This window comes from Cloeon dipterum, chromosome 1 (assembly GCF_949628265.1).
Source record: "Cloeon dipterum chromosome 1, ieCloDipt1.1, whole genome shotgun sequence".
Taxonomy (NCBI): domain Eukaryota; kingdom Metazoa; phylum Arthropoda; class Insecta; order Ephemeroptera; family Baetidae; genus Cloeon; species Cloeon dipterum.
The window spans coordinates 1,693,497-1,715,920 of record NC_088786.1 but is presented as its reverse complement, the minus strand read 5'-3'; the positions used below and the strand labels follow the sequence as shown (position 1 = coordinate 1,715,920).

The following is a 22,424-nucleotide window of genomic DNA, read 5'->3' as shown; positions in this document are numbered from 1 at the left end:
TGTGGGGGTCGCAATGACGTCAGTGGTGCGCGACTCCGCCCCCGACTCGGATGCTGGTGCACCAATTCCGCCCAGCTAGGTGCCACCAGAACCTGACTCGCACCCGCCGGGCCAACACTCGTCTCTCCACTCGCTCAACCCCAACTTAGACAAAATGAGCGACTACAAACTGCCAGCCAACGTCGGAAAACTACATTTCAAAGGTAACAACAAACATCACTGATCATTTTCAGACAATTTTGGCATTTCCTAACAAAAGTTTGGGGGGTTTCATAATTGGTAAAAAAAAACGAAGCTTGAAAATGTTTCTTAATCGCAACTCAATTGTGCTGAACAAGTTTTGTTCAGAAGACAATTGAATTATTGATTGTGATGGGGGTAAGGTCGTTTCGAGGTCACGTTGTGGGAACAACGCCGCCCTCTCGAGCGCGCCTGCAGAATATTTGGTTAGGCAGACCGCTCCACTCCGCTCTCCCACACGTTGCATACTACATGGTTTAAAAATTGGTCAAATTTCAATTTAAATTACAAATAAGAAAATATCTAGAGTTTGAACTCTAACGTTTATAATTAGAAAAAAAGCACGAGTCTATATTCATAAGTTTATATTATTTTAGAGTCAATTGGTTTTATAAGGCGTAATTCCGCTTTTGGGTCACCACCAGGGCGGCGCCACCGCCTGAATGAGGGTCTCGCCAAAAAGGGGTCGCTCGATCAATTGGGTGACGCAAACAGCAGCCATTTTGGTGTTCGCAGGAAGCGACGGGTTGATCTTTCACATTTGCGCTCTTGTCGTTTACCTCTTATTGCGCCGCATCCGCCTTCTTAGCCGAGCCAAACTTCCGATTAAAATTTTCCAATGAGAAAAAAAGAGTCGGACGCGTTCGAATACCAGAGAAAAACGGAGGACTCGGAAATTGATTTTGCTGCGACAAAAGCGGCCGAGATTAAAATGCAAAACACAATCAATCACGAGGAGAAAGCGAGAGCGGAAGGCGAATTAATCTGAGAGTGGCGCTATTAGCAGGCCGATGCGATGGGAAGCGGCTCGATCCCTCGGCAAGGATTAGAATGCAATCAGGCCAGCGGACCGCGAGTAATCGTGAGTGGCACGCGCGGGGGTTGCGAAAGGTGTTCGCCCCGCCGGGGGTGCCCTCATCTCTGTCACAATGCATCCCCGCGCACTGAACCGTGTGATGTGCAGCAAACATTAAAATCATCTTATCTCCACCCCTCCAACCCCATCAGACAACCCCGCGGCTATTAAAAAAGCGTCCCATTGCTGCACTTCGCCAGCAGAACAATCGAACGCGTCTTTTTCCTTCTTTTAATTTTTCACCCTCAAAGGCGGTCGAGTCGGAAACAATGGCGAGAAGAAAGAGCAAAAATGAGAAAAAAGTCTCGCTATTACTTTTGCATGGCTAAACTCTTTATATTTTTGTCGAGCTCCCGCCGCACGCTCCGTTTCCGCCGTGCAATTTCGCAGATTGTCCCGACTCACGTCTCTCTTTCTCGCTCTGAGCGAATATTTTTTCGAAAATCACGTGGAACATTTTCTCCCTATCTCTCATTCCCGGCGTTCTCTTTATAAAATAAAGCCCCGAAATGCAGTGGATAGAGATGAGACGCAGATGGATTTGGCCGGCGGGTAAAAAAAGATAGATGATCAGGATTAGTGTGCGAATCCGACGCTGCAAGCAAAACTCCCCACAGACGCCCGCCCGCCCGCCCGCTTTTCTCTCCTACAAACTTTTATCTCGGCGCGCAGAAATGAAAACGTCCGCCTACTTGTTCCTTCTATATGAATTCTCGGTGCAAAAGAATTTCATATTCTCTTTGGTCTTCAGAGAAAAGCAAAATTGTATGCTAGAAGTTGTGTGCGCTTATCCATAAAACTATTTTAATTTTTAAGGAATTTTTCCTGCAAAGAAAAAAATTAGCTTTATTCTTTTTTACCGTTTTCAGTGGGTTGGGTGGGTCCCAGTTCAGAAGTCCCTTAAAACGTCTCCCTAACCACCCCTTCAACACTAATCCCAACTTTAACGGAAAAGGTTAAATATTGCATTTTTAAAATTTTTGGCAATATCTTCAATTTTTGTTATTTTTTTTTGCAATCTTCTGCACTTTTATTTTTTCACTTTTTATTCACAATAACGGTTGATTGAGGGAACAGTTAAAATAACTTTTGGCTTGAGTGCCTCCCAGTAAAGGATATTGTATAATTTAGCTCTACAATGTCTATTTCAAATCGTGAGTTTTTATTTTTGCTTGCTTTTGGAGCATCCCTGCTCGTCAAGAAAAAGACATGTATGCAAAATTGAGCCGAAAACGTGTTAATGGGGCTAAAATTATGTCTATTTCGCATCAAACTATCAAACAACAGTCTAAAAATAGTCGACTATTTCCCGAAAAAACAGATGATCTTATTTTCATATTCTAATTCATGTTTGTTTTATATGAGCCTTTTGGTTTTGAAATCTCTGGAGAGCAATAAGGAAGCTCTATTCTTGCACCTTGTTCATTCTCCCCCAGCGCAGTTTGTATTTTTCAAATCAGAGTGGCAGCTCGCGCCAGTGTCAATAATTCACAGCTGTGTCCCGGGACAAAACGAGATCCCAGAGCCCTCCGCTCCCCCATCATCAGAATAATGAATTGCAGCGCACTAAAGCCACTTGGCGGATAAACCTTATTTACACAACACTCGCAGCGGTGGGTCTGTGCACTTGCAGCCAGAGGTGTATCCTTTTCCACTTTGCTGCCAATCGATAATTGAATCAATTTGCTTTGTTTCCTCTCAAATGCAAATGAGCCTTTCTTAAAGCTGCACAAGAGTTTAACACGTTCATTCTTCAATTTGACATTTCTCTGGTTGCAAATTTTCTGCAGAAACACGAAAAATTATTAAAAAAATTCTAGTTTCATCTGCCTTCGAAAATTGATCCAAACATGTAGTTGGAACAAATTCAAGTCTAAAAATGAGAGAGTGAGAGACGTGTCTGCTCGGCCAACAATGCGCGTTTGGCGCTTATTGTTATGAAAAGCAGTAATCAAAACTCTCCCCTCTCATGACAAAACACATCTGTGCCAAAAGACGCTGAGGGGCCAATTCCAACTCATTTATGCCCGTTTAGCCGCCCCCAGCGCCGAGGAAATGCAATATTACATCGCTCCCCTTGCCATGCTGCATACTCGGTGGCTTTTTAATTAAAGAACACAGTCGAGGAATGGCAGGAATGCGGATATGTTGTTCCATGGCATACCCCATCGACTTTCGCCCGCTGTTCGGATGCTAAAAAGCGCTACGCCTGCGGCGAAATTCTCTTTTGCAGTCAGAAAACATGGTATTTGAAAAACTATTTATTTGAATTTATTTTACAATGGGAATTGGAGACTAAGAAATCTATAAATTTTAAAAATTAAGATTAAATGACACGCTCTTGTACTGTACAGCAGCAATTTCGGTCCATTATAGTTTCCTCTTACAAAAATTTCCATTCCTTCTCATGTGAGAAAATTGATTCTAAAAGGGAAAACAAAATTTAGTAATTTAATTTCTCTCTTCTTCTATTTAACGAAATTCCTGAGCACCCCAATTGATTCTTGAGGTTCAAATTAGGTAAAATGGATATTTTTCGACCAAAAAGTGAAGCATGACGTGCGTAACACCAGCAGAACTTTTTTTCCCGCCAAAACAATATGAATGCGAGAACTGCGCATGCGTCAGAGCTGGTTTGAGCACTTGCAGAGAGACCAGCCAGCGCTGACGCATGAGCACTTCTCGCATTCAGTTTTGGTGGTAAAAAAGTTATGCTTGTGCTACGCACGTCAAGCTCAACTTTTTGGTGGGAAAAAATATCCACTTTACCTAATTCGACCCTCAAGAATCGATTGGGGTGCTCGGGAATTTCGTCAAATACGGTCTTTAAGATTTTTTACCTCTATGAAATTTTTCCGTTATTTGTTTAGGAATTCTCTATTTTACTTACATTTTATCAGGTTTGAAAAAAAAGTAAAAATGTTTGCAACTGACGCTTGGCAGACGGCAAAGAAAAAATGAATGGCAGGGTTATCTGGTGCGGCACTTTTTCGCACTCACTCAGTGTTTCGGCCGCTGATGCAAAGTAACGCCAGGAGCAGGCTGCGCAAACAGCCCTTATCTGGAGCACTCGCAACATCCCTCGAGAGCGTAATGTGTTTTACGCTCGAGGAGAGGGTGTCAACGCCAGCTAGCTCATAGATAAACACGCTGCGTGTTTCCCTCGGAAATATAATACGTGACGTCGGATTTTTGCTTGCAGACTTGCTCCCGGTGAACCCGAACGGAGAGGAAAACACGCGCATTTTCCTTTCCAAACTGAATGAGATCCTGACCGATTTCGTGCGGGACACGAGCGATCGCAACGAGAAGGTGCTCCACTTCAAGTTTCCTGAGGACATGAGGGCTTCGCTGGACCTGGATTTGGCCGACGGCCCGGTCGATCTGCAGCAGCTGCTCGACGACTGCCACGTCACCTTGAAGAACCAAGTGAAAACAGGTACGAGATTGATTGTTTCTGTTTCCCTTGCGCTTCGGTTTGACCAGTGAATCGTGCCTTCTTCCGCAATCAAAGACACTTCAAAGGCAGCAGGAAATTGCGCGGCTGCTGTAACAAGGTTTGCCAGCACTGCACGTATCTCGCAATCGGGTTTCAAAAGGCGCGTGGCTTCCTTTTTGCGGGGCTCGGGGGTGAAGAGTGGCTATTATCGCGGCTCATAACTCAATCTCGCCCGCCGCACGTCAACGCCACAACAATGCAGCGCTGATGCAGCCGAGAGGACGCTATTCATATTTCCCCTGACGCGCGCGCGATACAGTTGCCCACGGCACACACTGTCTCGTGTGGCTGGCAAAGTACAAAATCCTTTCTGTCTACAAAAATATTGTGCCAAAAAATGATAATCCTGATTTCTAGCGCTGATGCCATTTCAAAATAATTTTTGCCTTTACTATAAATGAGAATTATGCTAAATAATTTTGAGAACATCGACTTATCAAGTCTCCCTACTGTAAAACAACGATTTATTCACAATTTAGGAAATTTTCCCCTCAAAAATCGCACACCGAGAGAGGGATCCAAATTCAGCGATTTTTTTTATAAAAATGAGCAAGATCTGAAATTTAATTTTTCCTTGGTCCTGATTTTAGAGCTAAATGTCACAAACCATAAATAAATGAGCTACTTGCCATTGTCAAAAATGCAAAATGTTCTTAGCTGTTGGCCTGTAAAGCTCTATACTTTTAATAGGAGATTAAATAAAGGTTTTTGCCACGAAACTCTATATATGAAATTAGAAAAAAGAACTGTCTTATTACCGAAATTTCCTTGTTTGCTCAGCCTCTCAAACGTCTAATTAAGAACAAGGGGCGCAATTATCGTGTTTGACGATGATTCAGTTGTTGGCCTGTGTTGTAATCCGCTTGCGTTCCATGGGAATTACAATCTGACTGCGTGCATCCATCTCCACATGCTTCCCTTCAGCTAAGCCCGGATTTGCTCTCGCAACACGCCACTTTTGCTCTATCTGCTGTGCATTAAAAGCTTGCCCATGTCACATTCGGCTGACATTCGGAAAATGCGCTTTTATTCCGGCACGATGGGCCTCAACCGCGTGCTGAAAGGCTTTTTAAATGCGGCCCCACGAAATCGGAATAAATCGCAACAACATTCTGAAGTGTCATGGTTTTTGTTTATGAAGCGTTTTAAAATTTTATAGTAACCGAAAGTTGCGGAGGGAGATTGAGAAGGTAGTTGTAGTTTTGATTAATTGAACAAAAAAATCAGTATGGAAAAGAAATATGTGAAAGACAGGAAGAGAAAACAATATTTAGCAATTTAAAATTGTTAAAATTGATTTTATTATTTCAAATTTAGTCAGAAACTCATGTCTCTTTTCAAATATGCAAAGGTTTGCAGAAGGAACATGGCAATTTTAATTTGAATTCCTCTCTCTATTTCGGGGGCTCTTCTAGCTCTTGGTTCGAGCATCAAATATCGCTCGGCCCCGATTGTAATCTGCAATATCGGACAATTTTCTGCTACACTTGCGGCGCCAGCAGTTACCCAGGGCAGCCAAGCGGCAGAGCCAGTCTGCCGTGCTGGGGGAGAACAGCTGCTTTTGACGGCGCTCGCATTCACCCGCATTTTCCAACTCTGCACCACTCTTCCTCGCATTGCTCTGTACTTGCTCGGGACAGAAAAATCAACCCTCCTTGCGAACAGTGTCCACAGAAAACGAGAAACCGATTGTTTTACTACTCATTTTTAGCTCCTGTTTAAACTAATTTAACAGTATTGTTACTTTGAAATTTAAAAACATGCATAATTTTTAAATATTTGTTGTAGAGATAAAAAAGTTTAACATTTTTAAATTATTTGCAATAATTCAAATAAAATATTATAATTTGTTCTTTATTAAATTATTTTCACGAATAAACACAGTACTTTATAAATCTTTATATTTTATTGCAAATTTTTTTTTGCTCTTTTTTATCCCTGTCCGAGGACCGGAGGACCGGGAAGGGCGCGCACTGCACTAGCACGAATGCTGAAACCCGGGTCCCAATAACACCGCGAACGGATAACATGGGCGCACCAGGCCGCACAGGGACCCAGCCCACTCAAGGGCCACTTGCCTCCGCACCGAGGACTGCATTGAAACGCTAGACATTCGTCCCGTGAAGCCAAATCACGCATGCTGGAAAGGTGCAAACCAGCAAGTAGCGAGTCCCAGCCCGTTGAGCAATTTGAGCATTTCGAGTCACTAAACTAACCACTTTTTGCCATTTCTGACATTGGGTAGCCAGTATTAGATCTCCGAACTGCTCAAATACCTCTCATTGCTTTGACACTCCTGAGAGTGCCTTAACAATGCGAGCCAAATAATTTAAAAATTAATACATATAGTCCATCCATAATTGCAAATATGTTTAACAGTTCCTCTGTCTAGTCTACTGTTAGGTTTTGCAATTGTAGCATTGAAAGATATTTTGTCCAATTGTACTCTTTACACAAAATTGTGAAATACATTCTATAAAAAAATGAGTATAAAGCTAAAAATTTCCCAGGCTTCCGTTTAATTTTTTTTAAAATCGGCTAATCAAGCGTTAAGCACTTGTTTCTCTACTGTAAAACGACGATCTAATTCACAATAAAGGGAATTTTTCCGCATAATTCGCACACCGTTGGATAAATCGCAACGAGAGGGATAAAAATGAAGCGAAAAACATTTAATTTTCAAAAAATGTAAAATCTAACTGGATTTTATTATTGCACATTGTAGAGCTAAACTGTTAACAATGCAAAATGTTCATACTTGTTGGCCAGCAAACAAAAATACAAGGGGAATAAAAAATGCAGCAAGTTCTCGTTGGTGGCGTGAATAATTGGCAACAAAGATGCGGCTCATTTTGTGCGATTAGCCGCGCCAGTGACGTGTAAATAACCTCTCGCGTCCCCTGCGTCTCTGAAGAGTCTCCAACGGCGGATTACGCACAATTTAATACTGTAATTGAATGTCAGCAGCGAAAAACAATAACATATTTCAAGTCAGCCCTCGGCCGCAGCCATCCGAGTTGCATTTCCGGCGCGCGCGCGCCGAGAGGGGTGCACTGATCCCTTTGCCCGCCCGCTATAAAGAGCGGCTTTTCTTTTTACTCACTCTCGGTGCCACACTAAACTTGCCAAGTCCTTTTATTCCTTCTTTTCGATTAAGGGGAGAATAACGCACGCGGGGAGAAAGAAACGACGAGCACTGATTATTTGTTCATCAAAACTAGAACAAAATAGAATATCATTGCACCGCAGGGGGAATTGCGTGTGCGCTTTCGCGGCAGAGGGAAATATATAGTTTTCTGTTTTTACACATAAATTCAAAAACAGAATAGGCTCTCATCAGTGCGAGCGCGGGGCTGTGTGACACGTGCAGGGGAAATTGGGTGCATACGCGTCTGCGAAAATTCAATTACAAGTGTGAATAGGCGCTAAAGAGCAGGAAATAAAATATTCGTTGCCGCAGGCCTGAGTTGTGGCCTGTAACTCGGACGATAAGAAGAGTGAATATTAATTGAATTTGCTATCTCAGATTAGCCAGCGGATGGGCAGGGGGAGGCGGCGGCCCAAATTGAATGCACCCCTTGCTTGCCTTTGTCACTTGCGGATAAAATCGAATCGCGACGCGTGCAATATGCAAATCTCGCGGTCTATCTCTGTTTGTTTAGCTGCGGGTGCTGTTTTTGCTTCAAATCCTTTTCTTTTTCTCTCGGTCTGAGTTTAGTTGTATATTACAACAGTGCTAACTTGGCGGAACGGAATCCGCAGATGCTGCATGGGCATTCGCCGGGGGAGCGCCCCGCAATTCGTCGGACCCTCGCGGCAAACACACATATTTTCCCTTCCGATACAGCCGACAGATTGATCACGCGATAGCAGCTGTGTGCATTTAATTAAATTCCAAAACATGTGGCTCCAAATGAAAACTATTTTCAATCACTGTCACGCAAATTAAAACATTTTTGTGAATCCAAAATTTCGACGATTCATGTGGGATAGTTCTGACACAAATCCCCCTGAGCAAAATTCCCCTTTTGTGAGCTGCAAATTCCATTTCATCATTCATAAAAAGTACGCAAGAAAAATGATCTAAATTCTTCTCTTTGTGTGTAATTCTCCAAGTGGAACGGCATTTGCTCAAATTTTGCACGAGCGAATAGCTTTCACAGAAACGTTTTTATATGAATAATGGTCTTACGTTTATACCAAAATATATATTATTCAATTCATAAAATTCTCCTCGTTTCATTTTCAAGGATAACCTTTTAGTTTAGTTTTGACCTATTCAAAATTGATTAACGAATTGAATTGAATTTTTTTTAACTGGCGCCATGCAACATAATATGCAAAAGATATACGCTCGATATTTTGATTTTATTTTTAACTCACGTTCAGTTTCTCACTTATTTTGCAGAAATTTTGTTTTCTTTTTTAATTGAACCTTTTTAAATATACTTGAAATTGTTATCTAAAAATTAGGAAAAACCAAATAATTTCCAAAACTGTCGTTTTCAGTTTGATGAAAATCGTCTCAAAAGTTTTCATGCTTATTAAGCGTTGTCTTTATCCTGTAAGACCAAGATTTGTTTCGCAATTTAGGGAAATTGTACTAAAAAAATTTAAAATATTAAAATAGTTGGCAGTATTTCAAATAAAATATTACATTTAGTTCTTAATTAAAATATTTTTATGAGTAAACATGTTATTTTATATTTTATATTATATTGCAAATTATTAAAAAATTAGTAGTCCTGTCAAAATTACAGCATTCAAGCTAAGCTTACCTAACTAAAATATTGGCAATGTGGAAGTCAAATTGGTCTCTTAAGAGTACAAATAGCTTTAAAAAAATTTGTGAAATTCGATCCGAAAATGAGGAAAAACTCAACATTTCCCAGGTTTATGTTTAAATTTTCGAGAAAATGGTCCCATCAAGCGGCGAGCACTATTTTACTATACATAACCACGATCTATTTCAAAAATTAGGAAATAATTTCTCATTTTTGCACAAAAATTCGCACACCATTGGATAGATTGCGACAAGGGGGATCAAAATCAAGCAAAATATCTGACAAAATCTTAAATTTACCAGTTCCTTGGTCCTAATTTTTGAGATAAACTGTTGCTAAATTTCCGAAACAAGAAACTCAATGACCTATTATTTTCTGCATAGTCAACAATGCAAAATGTTCTTAATTTTTTGCCTGTTAAAGTGTAAAGCTCTACTTTAAAGTACTAGTCAACGCTCCTAGAGTAAATAAAGAAATAGAAAAAACTAAAATAACTTAATTTTCTCCGTTTTCTATCGGGAATCAAATTATAATTAATTGCAGCCATTCGGGACAGATAATTTACGGAAAAATCTCTGCTCTAGGTCACCCTCGCTTCTTCAACCAGTTGTCCTGCGGGCTGGACCTGATCTCGATGGCTGGCGAGTGGTTGACGGCGACGGCCAACACCAACATGTTCACCTACGAGATTGCGCCCGTGTTCATCCTGATGGAGTACGTGGTGCTGGAACGCATGCGTCAAATCATCGGGTGGAAAGGAGGAGACAGCATCCTCGCTCCCGGCGGCTCCATCTCCAATCTGTACGCGTTCCTCGCGGCCCGGCACAAGATGTTCCCGCAGTACAAGGAGAAGGGACTCACCAGCGTGCCGGGCCAACTGGTCATGTTCACCTCTGACCAGGTCTGAAAAGCACCTTCTAATCGCTACTTTCCGGTTCCAATTAGTTTTTGTTTCTGCAGTGCCACTACTCCGTCAAGAGCTGCGCGTCCGTCTGCGGCCTCGGAACCGACAACTGCGTCGAAGTGCCGTCCGATGAACGGTGAGTAATATCTAATATCAAACGAGAAAATTGGAAAAGGAGTTTTTAAATTAGAAGAATTTTTTGCTGAAAAATTAAGGGGGCTCATTCAGATATTATACAATTTTTTAACTCGGGGAGACAATTTAATAATTAACCGGAACTCATCCATTGTGGTGAGGGAGGATTTCAACCCCCTAAACAACTCATGATTCGTCAGTTACAAAATGTGACTGAAAATGAGTGAAACTAGTGTACTCGCAATCAAAGTTTAATTTTAGGGTAAGAAAACACGTTTTTCAAAATTCTAAGTCAAATTTCTTAAAAATACGGATGTGTCACAAATTTTTCCAATATTTTTCTTATTAAATTAGGCACATTTTAGCTATCTCAAAAATATTAATTTTTGTTCTCTTCGACATGCAGGATTTTTTTTTTTTAAATCTTAGGTCAAATTTTAGTGACCTTTGCCTTTGACCTACTACGTTTGTCAACGTTGCAAAGTTGTTGGACATTTAATTTATATCATTTAAGACACTCTATTTATCAAATTATCTTTACTCTAGCTATAGTTGAAATTCCCTGAAAAATCACATTTTTAAAAATTAGTAAACTTTGAGCCCCTGTAAAGTAGGCAATTTTAGAGCTGACCTTAGATCCACAAACAAATCTCATCAAAATCAGAGACAATGCACCTATCAAAATAATATCTCGTGTTTTTCTCTGTTCAAGATCTGCACTAAAAAATACATTTACAGTTCAAAATAGCTCGTTTGATAAACTTAGCAATTTTCATAGTTGTGTGGCCTTAATTTGATAACTCCGGTGCATATCTTTTGTTATTTATTTTTGGACATGGGAATTCATCCTGCTCAAAATCAAATTTAACATCCTGAATTTAGAGTAAACCGAAAAGGAACTCGGTGACGACTCTTTTCCATCCTGTGCCAAGTTTGTTATTTGAGTTCGATGAATTCTCCTTTGCAGAGGCCGCATGATTCCATCAGAACTGGAGCGGCTGATTGTGGAACGCAAGTCCAAGGGTCACATTCCTTTCTTCGTGAACGCAACTTCAGGAACGACAGTGCTCGGAGCTTTCGATCCGATTAATGACATCGCCGACATTTGCGAAAAATACAACTGCTGGCTGCACATTGACGTAGGCGTGCCGACCCTTTTCTAAATAAAAATTGCAATAAAAGCGGCGCCTCATTTTATGTTTCAGGCTGCCTGGGGTGGAGGTCTGCTGCTGTCCAAAAAATACCGTCACCCTCGATTCACCGGCGTAGAAAGGTAGGCCGTAAACTCATAAAGTGCGCGCTTTCTCTCCCCCGCCTGGCATTCCGCGGCAATTGAATTTTGCACCCCGCCACAAATTCCATCCCTTGACGACCACCGCGGTGGCTCCTCCTATTAGCGATGGCGCCAGCGCAGGCGCCTCTTTTCTTCTACCCTGCTTTCTGACAAAATGGAGAATTTAATCATGACAATGATGGAATACGTAAATTCTGGAATAGGAAAATTTGTTTGTGCCCGGTGAAAGATGTTCAAAATTCCCTTTTTAATATTAAAATATGTGTTACTCTAAACTAAAAATAACCAGATCTTTGTAAATTGGATATTCTGAAATCTCACAACTCGGTCGACACATATCAAATCAACACAGAAACCCTCACAATCAGTGCAAATTGAATGATTTTGATTGTTCGAGGGCTACTCTGACGCCAGGATTTGATTTCTTACCTGTTCTAATGGTCATTTCTGGCCTCATTGTTAGGGGTACCCACCGGCCACAATCAAACTGTCGTGCAATTTTTTTTCTCCAGAACTTTGTATACCTTCATCCTTCCAAAACTCGAAAATTAAAATAAATTTCATTTTGAAATTTTCTAGGCATGTTTGAGCTACATTTTGTTCCACCTTGAACGTTTTAAGCTTTCTTAAAAGTCATCTCTTGGCACAAAATTCAATGTTCTAGCATAATTAAATTCGAGATATTCTCTGAGAGTCCCGTCTCTCCAGATTGCACCCCGATTTCCGGAAAAACTGCAATTAATTTTGCGGCAAACTTTATAAATTCTACACCTTTATACCAGCCTAACAACATACCAAAAAATCAGAATAGTACTGGGATAAAAATAAATATTTTCAGCTATACTTAAGCTTTTCATCGTTTTTCTCGAAAAAGGCAGCAATTAAATTTATTTATTTTAATTTTCCGAAAAATTACACACCATGGAAGGGGCATTTAATTTCAATTGAAAAATCTTGACAAGTTCGTGTGCTTCATCAAGGCCCTAAATTAATATAAACCCGTTTTTTTCCAAAACGAAACACACAAAAAGCGAATTTTGGTATGTTAACGTGGCAGTGACTGAAGTTTGAACCGCTCCTCCTCGAAGGGTGAAAGTGGCCTCGTGCCGCAGAATAATCCATTAGCGGTGAGGACTGACTTACTTATTCTAATCCGCTTTCTCTCCATTATCGATTCGCAGGCAAGGCTAATCCTGCGGACCATATTGATTCCCTGTGCAAGGCAGACGAAATTCAAAGTGTTAAAATGCACGCGCTTGCCTCCCCCGAATCAATAAAGGGCGCGCATAATGCAGCTTTAAAAAGAAAAACACCCCTGACGGCTGGCTGCATTTTATTACACGCGCGCTCGCGACGATAAATCACCGGCGAATGCACTTGATGGCTTTGCAGAGGGAGAATAATTATTATCCGAGAGGCGCACGTGGCCCGACACTGTAGTTTAATTAATTACGCCGCAATATTTGCAGCTTGCATCTGAGCCCTGCGCTGCATACAAAAGCAGCGCGGTCGCTAATTGTCGGATCAGTCTAGATTTACTGTCGCTTTGGTTGTTCAGAGAGTGAATTTGTGCTTGCAGGGCCGACTCTGTCACTTGGAATCCGCATAAACTGATGGGAGCCTTGTTGCAGTGCTCGACTATTCACTTCAAAGACGAGGTTTAACCATTTGCATGCAACCTGCGCCTGTGAATAAATTCCAACTTGTGTATAGGGACTGCTGCTGAGCTGTAACCAAATGAGTGCCGACTACCTGTTCATGCCGGACAAGTTGTACGACGTGAGCTACGATACCGGAGACAAGGTGATCCAGTGCGGCCGACACAACGACATTTTCAAGTTGTGGCTGCAGTGGCGTTCAAAGGCACGTCTATTCCCCGACAAAAAATCCCAATCATCTGCTCAGGGCTAATTCAAATTTCAGGGAAACGATGGCTTCGAGACGTTGATGGACCATCTGATGGGTTTGTCCGAGTACATGGTGGAAAGGATGAAGCAGATGCCGGACAAGTTCTACCTATGCCTGCCGGAACCAGAGTGTGTCAACGTCAGCTTTTGGTACATTCCAACCCGTCTGCGCAACATGCCTCACGGTCCAGAGCGGGAACAGATTCTTGGAAAGGTGATTTTTCTTATACTAGTTTATAAATATGAAAACGTTTAATGCGTCCTATTCCACCACCTTCTCGCTTTTTTGCTCTTGACTTCGTTAGTTCGAGGCAATTCCGGTGTCTTGAAAGCTGTTTTTTAACCTCTCTGCTGCTCAGCACATTCCGTGGGCCATGAGCTCACCAGGTCCCGAGCGGCCCAATCGTGGCCATCGTTTCGTCTTTTATTGAAACGCCCCTAAAACCGCTAGAAAGGTGCGAAAACCAGCAGGTGGCGCCTCCTACCAGCCCGTTGAGCTATTTGAGAGTAAATTAACCACCTTTTGCTAAATATCTCCCATTTTTTTTTTGACACTCCTAAGAATGTTTTGGCAAATTGGTGTTACTCTACTACATTTTGCACATTTTTATCCTCCACCCATATTCCAAACTAATTTCGTTTAATTAGGTTGAGAAATTGGACCAAACGATCTCATCTGAGCCATGCTTAATAAAATTTGTTTGGTTGCAGATCTGCCCCATCCTGAAGGGGCGCATGATGCAGGAGGGCACCATCATGGTGGGCTATCAGCCAGACGACCGCCGCCCCAACTTCTTCCGCAACATCATCTCGAACGGCGCCTGCAGAAAGGAGGACGTCGACTTCCTGTTGGCCGAGTTCGACCGGCTAGGGCACGATTTGTAAGCTGCATCAATCGCTACCCTTAATTTGCAACAAATTCTCAGTTCGCGAACGAAAATGTTGATGACGTTAGGTTGCCTTAAAATGAAATCACGAAATATTAGAGCGAGGAAATACATGATAAGTATATAACTGATTTCGTCCTGAGTTGGAAATGTAACGTGAAAATATAATAACGTGTTATTTTTTGAGTCGTAAGATGTCACCCTCCGGTTAGGGGTATGATATTTGAGAGAAACACATATATATGAAACATAGAGACGTGTTATGCAAAGTTGAAGAAGTAGCATTCTATATATACATACACACAAAACGCAAGAGATGTTGATTATTCTAGAGATGATATCATTGAAGTCGAGAGATTAAAATAGCGTGTTGATTGCTGAGGCGCGTCAGCAAATTAATTGCGTGTATTCTGAAATCTACTTTAAAACACACACTGCACAGAAAAATATAAGATTATACTCTATGTCAGGTGTAAGCAGAAATTAGCTGTTTCGATATAGGTGTTATAATATTTAAACAGTTTTCCAGAGAGGTTAAATTTTGTTTTTATCATGAGGCATCTTTAAAAAAAGAGTCGAATGAGATTTAAATCAACTAGTATGCCCGCGTGAGAGATTACTTTTCGATTTTGATTATTTTTAAATTTGAACCCAAAATGAACAACCTTCAGGACGGAATGATTTCGCGCCATTCCCAGAGTGGCGTCACTTAACTCGTAATAGAAATAATATATTATAACTTCCGGAAGTTTCTAAACAAGCCTAATGTTAAGGCTCGACTATATTCAGTTGTACTCATATTTTGAAGCATTCATTCATATGATGAAATAGTGTAGAATTGCAATAAAAGTCGCTCGCAACGGGGCGGCCATAGACAGGGGATAAGGTTGTGAAGTGAAAAATCACTTTTTGTTCCGATTCAGATCCGTTTTAAATTCGGTTTTCCTGCATTACCAAAATTTGTTGAAAGAAAGCTGCGAGAAAGCCTTTGGCGATTAGGTAGACGTCCCCAAGTAAGGTATGAGGTAGCTTTCTTTTTAAACGCGAGAGTATCTTTCACATCGATCCAGTGTGTATCATTTGAATAATTTAAAATCACACTATATTGTTATCCCACGTCCAGGCGATTTGGGACTTGATAATTTTAAAAAAGCGCCAAATATAAAGCAAACATTCTTGTGAACCTTCCGAAGACGCAAGAAAATTATTTTCTCGTTAGCATGTATTCGCGAATTTTGACCTAAAGTCAAAAAATGCACCCACACTGCTGTACTGACAATATCTTGGATATGTAAAACAAACTTACCTAGGAAAAGCCAAGCTGTATATGAGAAAGGCAACGGACAAACACAGTTCGATTGATAGATTGGTTGATTGCCGTCGCGACTCCCAAATAAATAATCCGCTACCGCACATCGACCGGCCGTTTTTGTTTGAAAAAAAAGCAACTCTTGGTAGTCCCATGGAATCAAGTGCGAGTGTTTACTTTGATTGCTCTCTCATACCACGGCTTGTGTTTCCGTCATGTCGAGTGAATGCGAGTGAGTGCTTCGGCCGCGACTTTTCAAGACCGACACCGTTCAATAATTCAGCCGGGTGAAATCCTGCTAGTCGTCTTGATTCGTTTGCGGCTCGAAATTCTTCGGGTTAAGTGCGTAAATGAACTTTAAAGATAACACTGCCTCTTAGATGAATTACATAAATGTATTTGCTGTGATAACGCAAGAGATATAAGTAATTAAGAAAAATCATTATTTTATAGATATAAACACGCGAATCGGCCAAAATTCTATTAAAATACCAGCATATCCATATCTTCTTAACATTTTTTCTTTTCCGAGTATTAAGGTAGAGCCGCTCGGCTCTACACTAATGACACGATAGTGATTGAAAAACGGTCTTGGCTTCAAACGCCGCGACTTCGGAACTCTGCACAGCCAGCACAATCGTGTCTGAATTGGGCGCAGTGTCAGTGTTCCGCGCAGTTAGTAGAATTTTAGCAAAAGTTCTAGTCGAGAAGGGGTTTCGTTTATTTTTTTCTGATTTCCTTCGATCTCTGGTTTAAAGAACTGAATCTTGCAAGCAATGAAAAAACAACAAAACACAAATGTCTTCCATGAAATTCAATTAAAAAAATGAGTAAGCGTGGTCTGAAATTCACTTTAGCGTGTTCATCTTTTGGAAAATATTGTGTTTTCGAAACACAACGTTTACTGAAAAGTGGAAACAGCTGAGGGAATTTCACGCGGCTTACAATGTGTGAAAATTGCTGTTTGTAAATATACTAGTTAATAAAGTTATGTGTTATTAGTGTACCGCATGCGCATAGAAAAATGCCGAACAAAAATTGCTGTAACAGGTCGGCGCCAATTAAGAAGCAAGATGAGGCGATCGAAACACAAACTGAATCGATGTCGAGAATCACACCTTGTTAACGAAAACAATAGTTGTTGAAAGTGTTGCAAAAAATATAAAACAAAAATCGGTGTAAAAAATACTCATAAAAGCGAAAAGTGGCTGTAGATCCTTAGGAAAAATCGCAGTCGACTACAAAAATGTATAAAGACTTTGTAAAAAGCGGACAAGTTGGAAACAAGTACGACGAAGGCCAAATGTCAAAAGTTAGGTAGCAATTTCACCCTCTGATTTATTCTAGTCATACACACTCACACACGATCATCCTATCTCAGGCGGTTTTAAAAATAATTCTGACAGATTGCTCATTGTTATGTGTTTACTGTGTGAAATATTGGCATGCAAACTTCCAGCACAACGCTCAAAAGTCAAAATTAAACAAGCAACAACAATATTCACGACCTGCACTTTCAAATTTCCTTTCAAACGCACCGCACTCGCAATTTTAACACCCCTGCACTGAGCACAAAACCGCACGTTTTAAATTGCACTGTTCATTTAAAAACTGCACCTTTTATTTAATGCACTCTGCACAAACTAAACACATGCATGCGCACATTTCCATCACAAATGCACCAATTTAGTTGATCTTAACGTGTCTTGACCACAAATATTGCACTCTCCAGCAACCCAAACGCACCAATTTTGCACGTGTATTAGCACAGTCTTTTCAACTTTACCATTTTTTTGTTGAACAACTCACAGGGAGATGAGAAGGAAATTATTTAATACTCACCAGAGTTGGTTGAATATACTGTAAGGATGTTAAAGCTTAGACCTAACCGTGTAGGCAAACAATAAACCACACTGTACCACTTGTTAGAAAGTCTGACATCATGTGTAAACTATATTGCTGCTGACGTGAATAAAACAAAATTAAAATTCAGTTTCACTGCTTTTTATTGATAGCAAAAATAATTTGAGTTTGTAAAAATGCAAAAATATTCAGATCTGAAAATATATGTATATCTCATTTTGATTGAAGCACCACCATTGCGCACCACACACCGACTATCACCAAAGAACAATGGAATTCCTTTTTAAACTCCAGGGAGTGCAGGGAGAACCTTTCCAGCGCACGATCCAAATCCTATCTTGAAGCCATCGCCTTGGCAAAAACCTAAAATTCAGAAAACAAAATGTAAAATGGGTTTTAATGCATATATTTAACGCAGAGCCTTACAGGCCAACAATTAAGAACATTCTGCATTGTTGACTATTATTATTAGTTCATTTTTGTGAAATTTAGCAACAAATATGATATCAGGACCAAGGAACAGTTCGATTTCAGATTTTGCCACATTTCTCGAAAAAATCAATCAAAGTTTTGCTTAATATCAATTCCTCTCATCGCGATCTATCCAATGGTGTGCGAATTTTGAGAAAAATATCCCTAAATTGTAAAATAAATCGTGATTTTACCGTAGAATTGATTAGCATTCCTCAAAAATTTAAACTGGGAAATTTTCAGCTTTTCCTAATTTTAAGATAGTACTTCAGACGTTTCGGAAATTTAAAATGTAAATAATTTCGACTTTACAAAATAAAATATTTCTGAATCTGAATCTTTCTGTAAAATGAATTGACGCACCTCTTAAAATGACTTCATCTCCATCCTGGATGAATTTCCTAGTGCTGCCTCCAATTAGCTGCACCTGTTTGGTGCCCTTCCAGCTCAGTTCCAGCATTGATCCAAACGAGTCTGGCTCCTGAAGGACGAGATAGTGAGTTTTCATTTTTGAGCGGAAGACATTCGGTCAGTTTTACCTCTCCGCTGATGGTGCCTGATGCCAACATGTCTCCCGGCCGTAAATTGCAGCCTGTGACCGTGTGATGGGCCAGCTGCTGCTTTGCTGTCCAGTACAAGTACTTGTAGTTTGAGCGCACAATTGTGCTAGGAAGAGCAGCGTCAGGGGCTGCGTTAGAAAAGTTGCGGCATAAAATGGGTTGCGAAACAAGCAAAATGGTTTTGCTTACGTTTGATATCTACTTCGAGTTTAATGTCAAAATTGAAAGGGTCACTATGCTTCAGGTAACTCAGAGGCTCAGGGTCCTGTGGAAAGTTTGGAACGGTGAACTGGGAGAGAGCCAGGGTGGTAACAACCCAAGGCGAAATCGTGGTGGCGAAATTCTTGGCCAGGAACGGACCCAGAGGAACATATTCCCACTTTTGAATGTCACGAGCTGCAAGTTTGAATTTAATTACAATGAAATTTAACTGACTAGCTAAATGTGTTTTTTCATGATTAAAAAAATACGATCATTAATCATAATAACGTAACTTAAAATTAAATCTGGCCAAATGTAAAATTTAAAAATTCAGGAACAAGGGCAAAGGCAGACTAAAGAAGAGTGACACTTTTTCTATAAATGATGAAAAAATTGATTTTGTTACAGAGTTTACATATTTGGGTGTCACATTTCAATCCTCAGGTCTCTCTTTCTCTAAACATGTGGATAGGAAAGTAAGAGCCGCTATTTTCGCTACATCAAAATTAAAATCTCTCTCCAAATCATCTGTCAGTACAGCATTAAAGCTTTTTAATTTAGCCATAGCACCAATCGCTAGTTACGGCATACAGGCAATCTGGCCATATCTTACCTTAACAGACTTAAATAAGTTAGAATCTGCAAAATCTCGTTTTCTCAAAAAAGCCTTAGCACTGTCAAAATTTATGAAATCTAGACTAGCATATGAGCTTGCTGACACTGACTTTTTTGTTGATGATCTTCTTAAGAAATTCTCACTCTCAGAAACTGCTGCTTACAATAACTTTATTATTAATAGACTTTTCAAGCTCTCCCAGATCGATGGGGATTTCTATGGCACCCCTGCAATGGGCGATCCGGGCTGGAAAAATGCCTGTTTTCTAAATAGACATGTTTTCACCAGGCACGCCTGTCACGATTATCATTATGTTTACTGTACTAACAAGAAATATCATTGTAAGGCCGGTTTCGATTGCAAATGTGTATACTGTGATGAATATGTGAAGTTCTACCACTTTTTGGAATGCAAGAAGATCCCATTGACTCTCATGCGTGCTAGTGTACTGTAATATTTATGCATGTCTATATCTGTTGTACACCATTGGTGTTTCTTTAAATAAATATATATATATATATATATATATATATATATATATATATATATATATATATATATATATATTAATCATAATTACCGCTCCAATCATTGACAAGGACGAAGCCAAAGATGTGTTCGTGAGCTTTTTCAGCCGGGATGGGTTGTCCCAATTCGTTTCCTGGCCCGACAAAGAAACCCACTTCCAGCTCAAAGTCGAGCAAACGGCAGGGGCCAAACACTGGAGGCTGTCCCTCGACAGGTACAGTCTGGCCGAGTGGTCGGCGAACTGGGGTTCCTGATATCACGATGGAAGAGGCGCGGCCGTGGTAGCCAACGGGCAGGTGCTTCCTGAAACCAATTGATTAGTTGGCTTTTTTTCTAAACCGGGAGCACTACTACTTGCCAATTGGGCATGAGAGCATTTTCCTTCCCTCTGAACATTATGCCCACGTTAGTCGCGTGGTGGATGGAAGAGTAGAAATCTGTGTAGTCTCCGATGTTTGAAGGAAGGTGCATTTTCACCGAGGACAGAGGCACAAACGCCCTAGAAACCGCGGTTTCGATAAAATTTGGTTTTTTATTAGAAATAATGTACAATACCTATCCTGTAGCGATGCATCCCCTTGCAAAGTCTGGTCGTCAGCTGATAAAATTCTTTGCAAAACAGCTCTTGCCTCTGCCCAAGCAAGATGACCCAGAGCCATAAAATCATTCAGGGTTGGCTGGAATAAAAATGTGTGGGTTTTAATGCGTCTTATTAAAAAACCAAGCGGTATTGGAAATTAAATGAATTCTTTCGCTCACATAAGGAATACTAAATTGTGCTAATTATAATTTACGGCTTTAAGCACCTATGCTAATATATTCTCTTTCGCCTTTTATTTGTCTCCGCAACACTGAAAGGCATAAAAAGTGTCGTATGTATGTAATCCCTTCTGACTTTTCTACCTGCCCCAAGGTGCCCTTGACACTCCTATTGGTTCAGGAGCTGCGACTCGAGAGCTACACACATATGTAGTAGTACATATTACCTGGTCGAAAACTGCCTGCCGGTCACTGAGTAGAGGCCCATTAAATAAATGCTTCACGACAGTCAAGTCCAAAACCTGGTCGCCGATGGCAACACCGATTCGGGGAGTTGGCTGGAAATGAGAGGCACGTTTAATTACACCTTGCTGACCTTGAAACGCCGGCGTCAATTTGAGGATTTTTAAACAAAAAGTGACAAAAGGTGCACCAAAGCGTCGAACTTACGTTCGTGTCGGTGGAAAACACTCCGTAAGGCAGGTTCTCGATGGGAAATTCGCAGTCGGAGCGGTAGGAAATGAAAGACTTCATTTTATCCGGAAGATTGGTCAGATCTTCTTCAGGTAGTTGTGCAGGTGAAGAGATAAAAACGAGAAAGAACAGCAGCAGTAACAACAACAATCCCATGCACTTGCCGCTGGACTATTCGATTGGAAGGGGGACTGGCAAAACCGGTATAAAAGAAACACCGGTTATGGAGAGTACTTTATCAGGAATTCCAGCAGAACATTAATATTTTACCAGAAAACTCTCATTTCAGTAATTTAATTCTAATTTTGGCCTGAAAAAACGTAGCGAATGCTTAGAAAATATCCATTTTAAGTTCAAAATAACCGGTTATCTGGACCTCAGGCGGTATTTTTGGTATTTTTGCTAGATTTAGTTGAAGATTCAAACGTGTGTGGCGGGCTGTTCTGCTGTATTGCGTTGGCACTGCAGAGATGGCGTTACAATTAATATTTAATCCGAGCCAAAGGCAGAGAGGATAGTGTACGATGTGTGTTATTTTATCGTCATTAGCCGAACACATGATTCCAGCGGGCTAATTAATCTGAATACTGAAAACTGCTTTGGGCAGCGGCCGAACGAGGAAACTCCGCAGCCAACGTAAGTGTACCCAACGAGCCTCTTACCCTGATAATGTTATTTCCCGTGACACGTCATGCCAGTTTTGAAATTTGAAATTTAAATCAGCCCACTTGTTCACCTTTGCAGTGATGTTTTGCCCTTTACTAATGCCAGCGATTTTATTGCCGCACTGCACTTTCGCTCTTGCTCACCGGCTATTTTAAAGCAACCGCACTGCTTCTTAACGATATTCTTGTCCCGACTTAAGAAAAATGCGTTTCAAATTTAACGGCGGCTCATCTTGTTTTATTATCTAAAGGCCGCGGACTTGAAAAACTCGTGAGTCATCATTTTTTTATTAATTGGCGCCATATACACGTAAGTCGAGGGAGAGCTCGTGTCAAAAAATTTGGTCGATTTTTACTCTTAAATATATGCTGTTTGGGCGATAAATACGCCCCTAGTCGCCGGCGCTGATTATAATGAGTTTAGGATGTGTCCACGTCTGCAGCACAAGAGTGGCCAGCATGTGTGTGCAAT

The 22,424-nt window shown here is 40.7% G+C and overlaps 2 protein-coding genes across 2 annotated transcripts; one reads left to right on the top strand and one right to left on the bottom strand.

The window, feature by feature from the left end:
- Nucleotides 1-66: 66 nt before the first annotated feature.
- Gad1 (glutamate decarboxylase) lies at nucleotides 67-17,807 on the top strand. Its single transcript, XM_065480021.1, has 10 exons — nucleotides 67-203; nucleotides 4,299-4,535; nucleotides 9,964-10,280; nucleotides 10,340-10,419; nucleotides 11,386-11,557; nucleotides 11,624-11,691; nucleotides 13,292-13,370; nucleotides 13,426-13,575; nucleotides 13,636-13,833; nucleotides 14,331-17,807. The coding sequence occupies exons 1-10, from the start codon at nucleotides 155-157 to the stop codon at nucleotides 14,502-14,504; spliced, it is 1,524 nt and encodes a 507-aa protein (XP_065336093.1). The 5' UTR covers nucleotides 67-154; the 3' UTR covers nucleotides 14,505-17,807.
- On the bottom strand, nucleotides 17,804-21,440 carry Faa (fumarylacetoacetase). Its single transcript, XM_065480034.1, has 9 exons — nucleotides 21,264-21,440; nucleotides 21,041-21,151; nucleotides 20,610-20,731; nucleotides 20,409-20,553; nucleotides 20,107-20,353; nucleotides 18,899-19,105; nucleotides 18,689-18,837; nucleotides 18,513-18,630; nucleotides 17,804-18,041 (listed from the first exon to the last, which is right to left on the bottom strand). Exons 1-9 carry the CDS (start codon nucleotides 21,345-21,347, stop codon nucleotides 17,962-17,964), a joined length of 1,263 nt encoding a protein of 420 aa, XP_065336106.1. The 5' UTR covers nucleotides 21,348-21,440; the 3' UTR covers nucleotides 17,804-17,961.
- Between the last annotated feature and the right edge of the window lie 984 nt (nucleotides 21,441-22,424).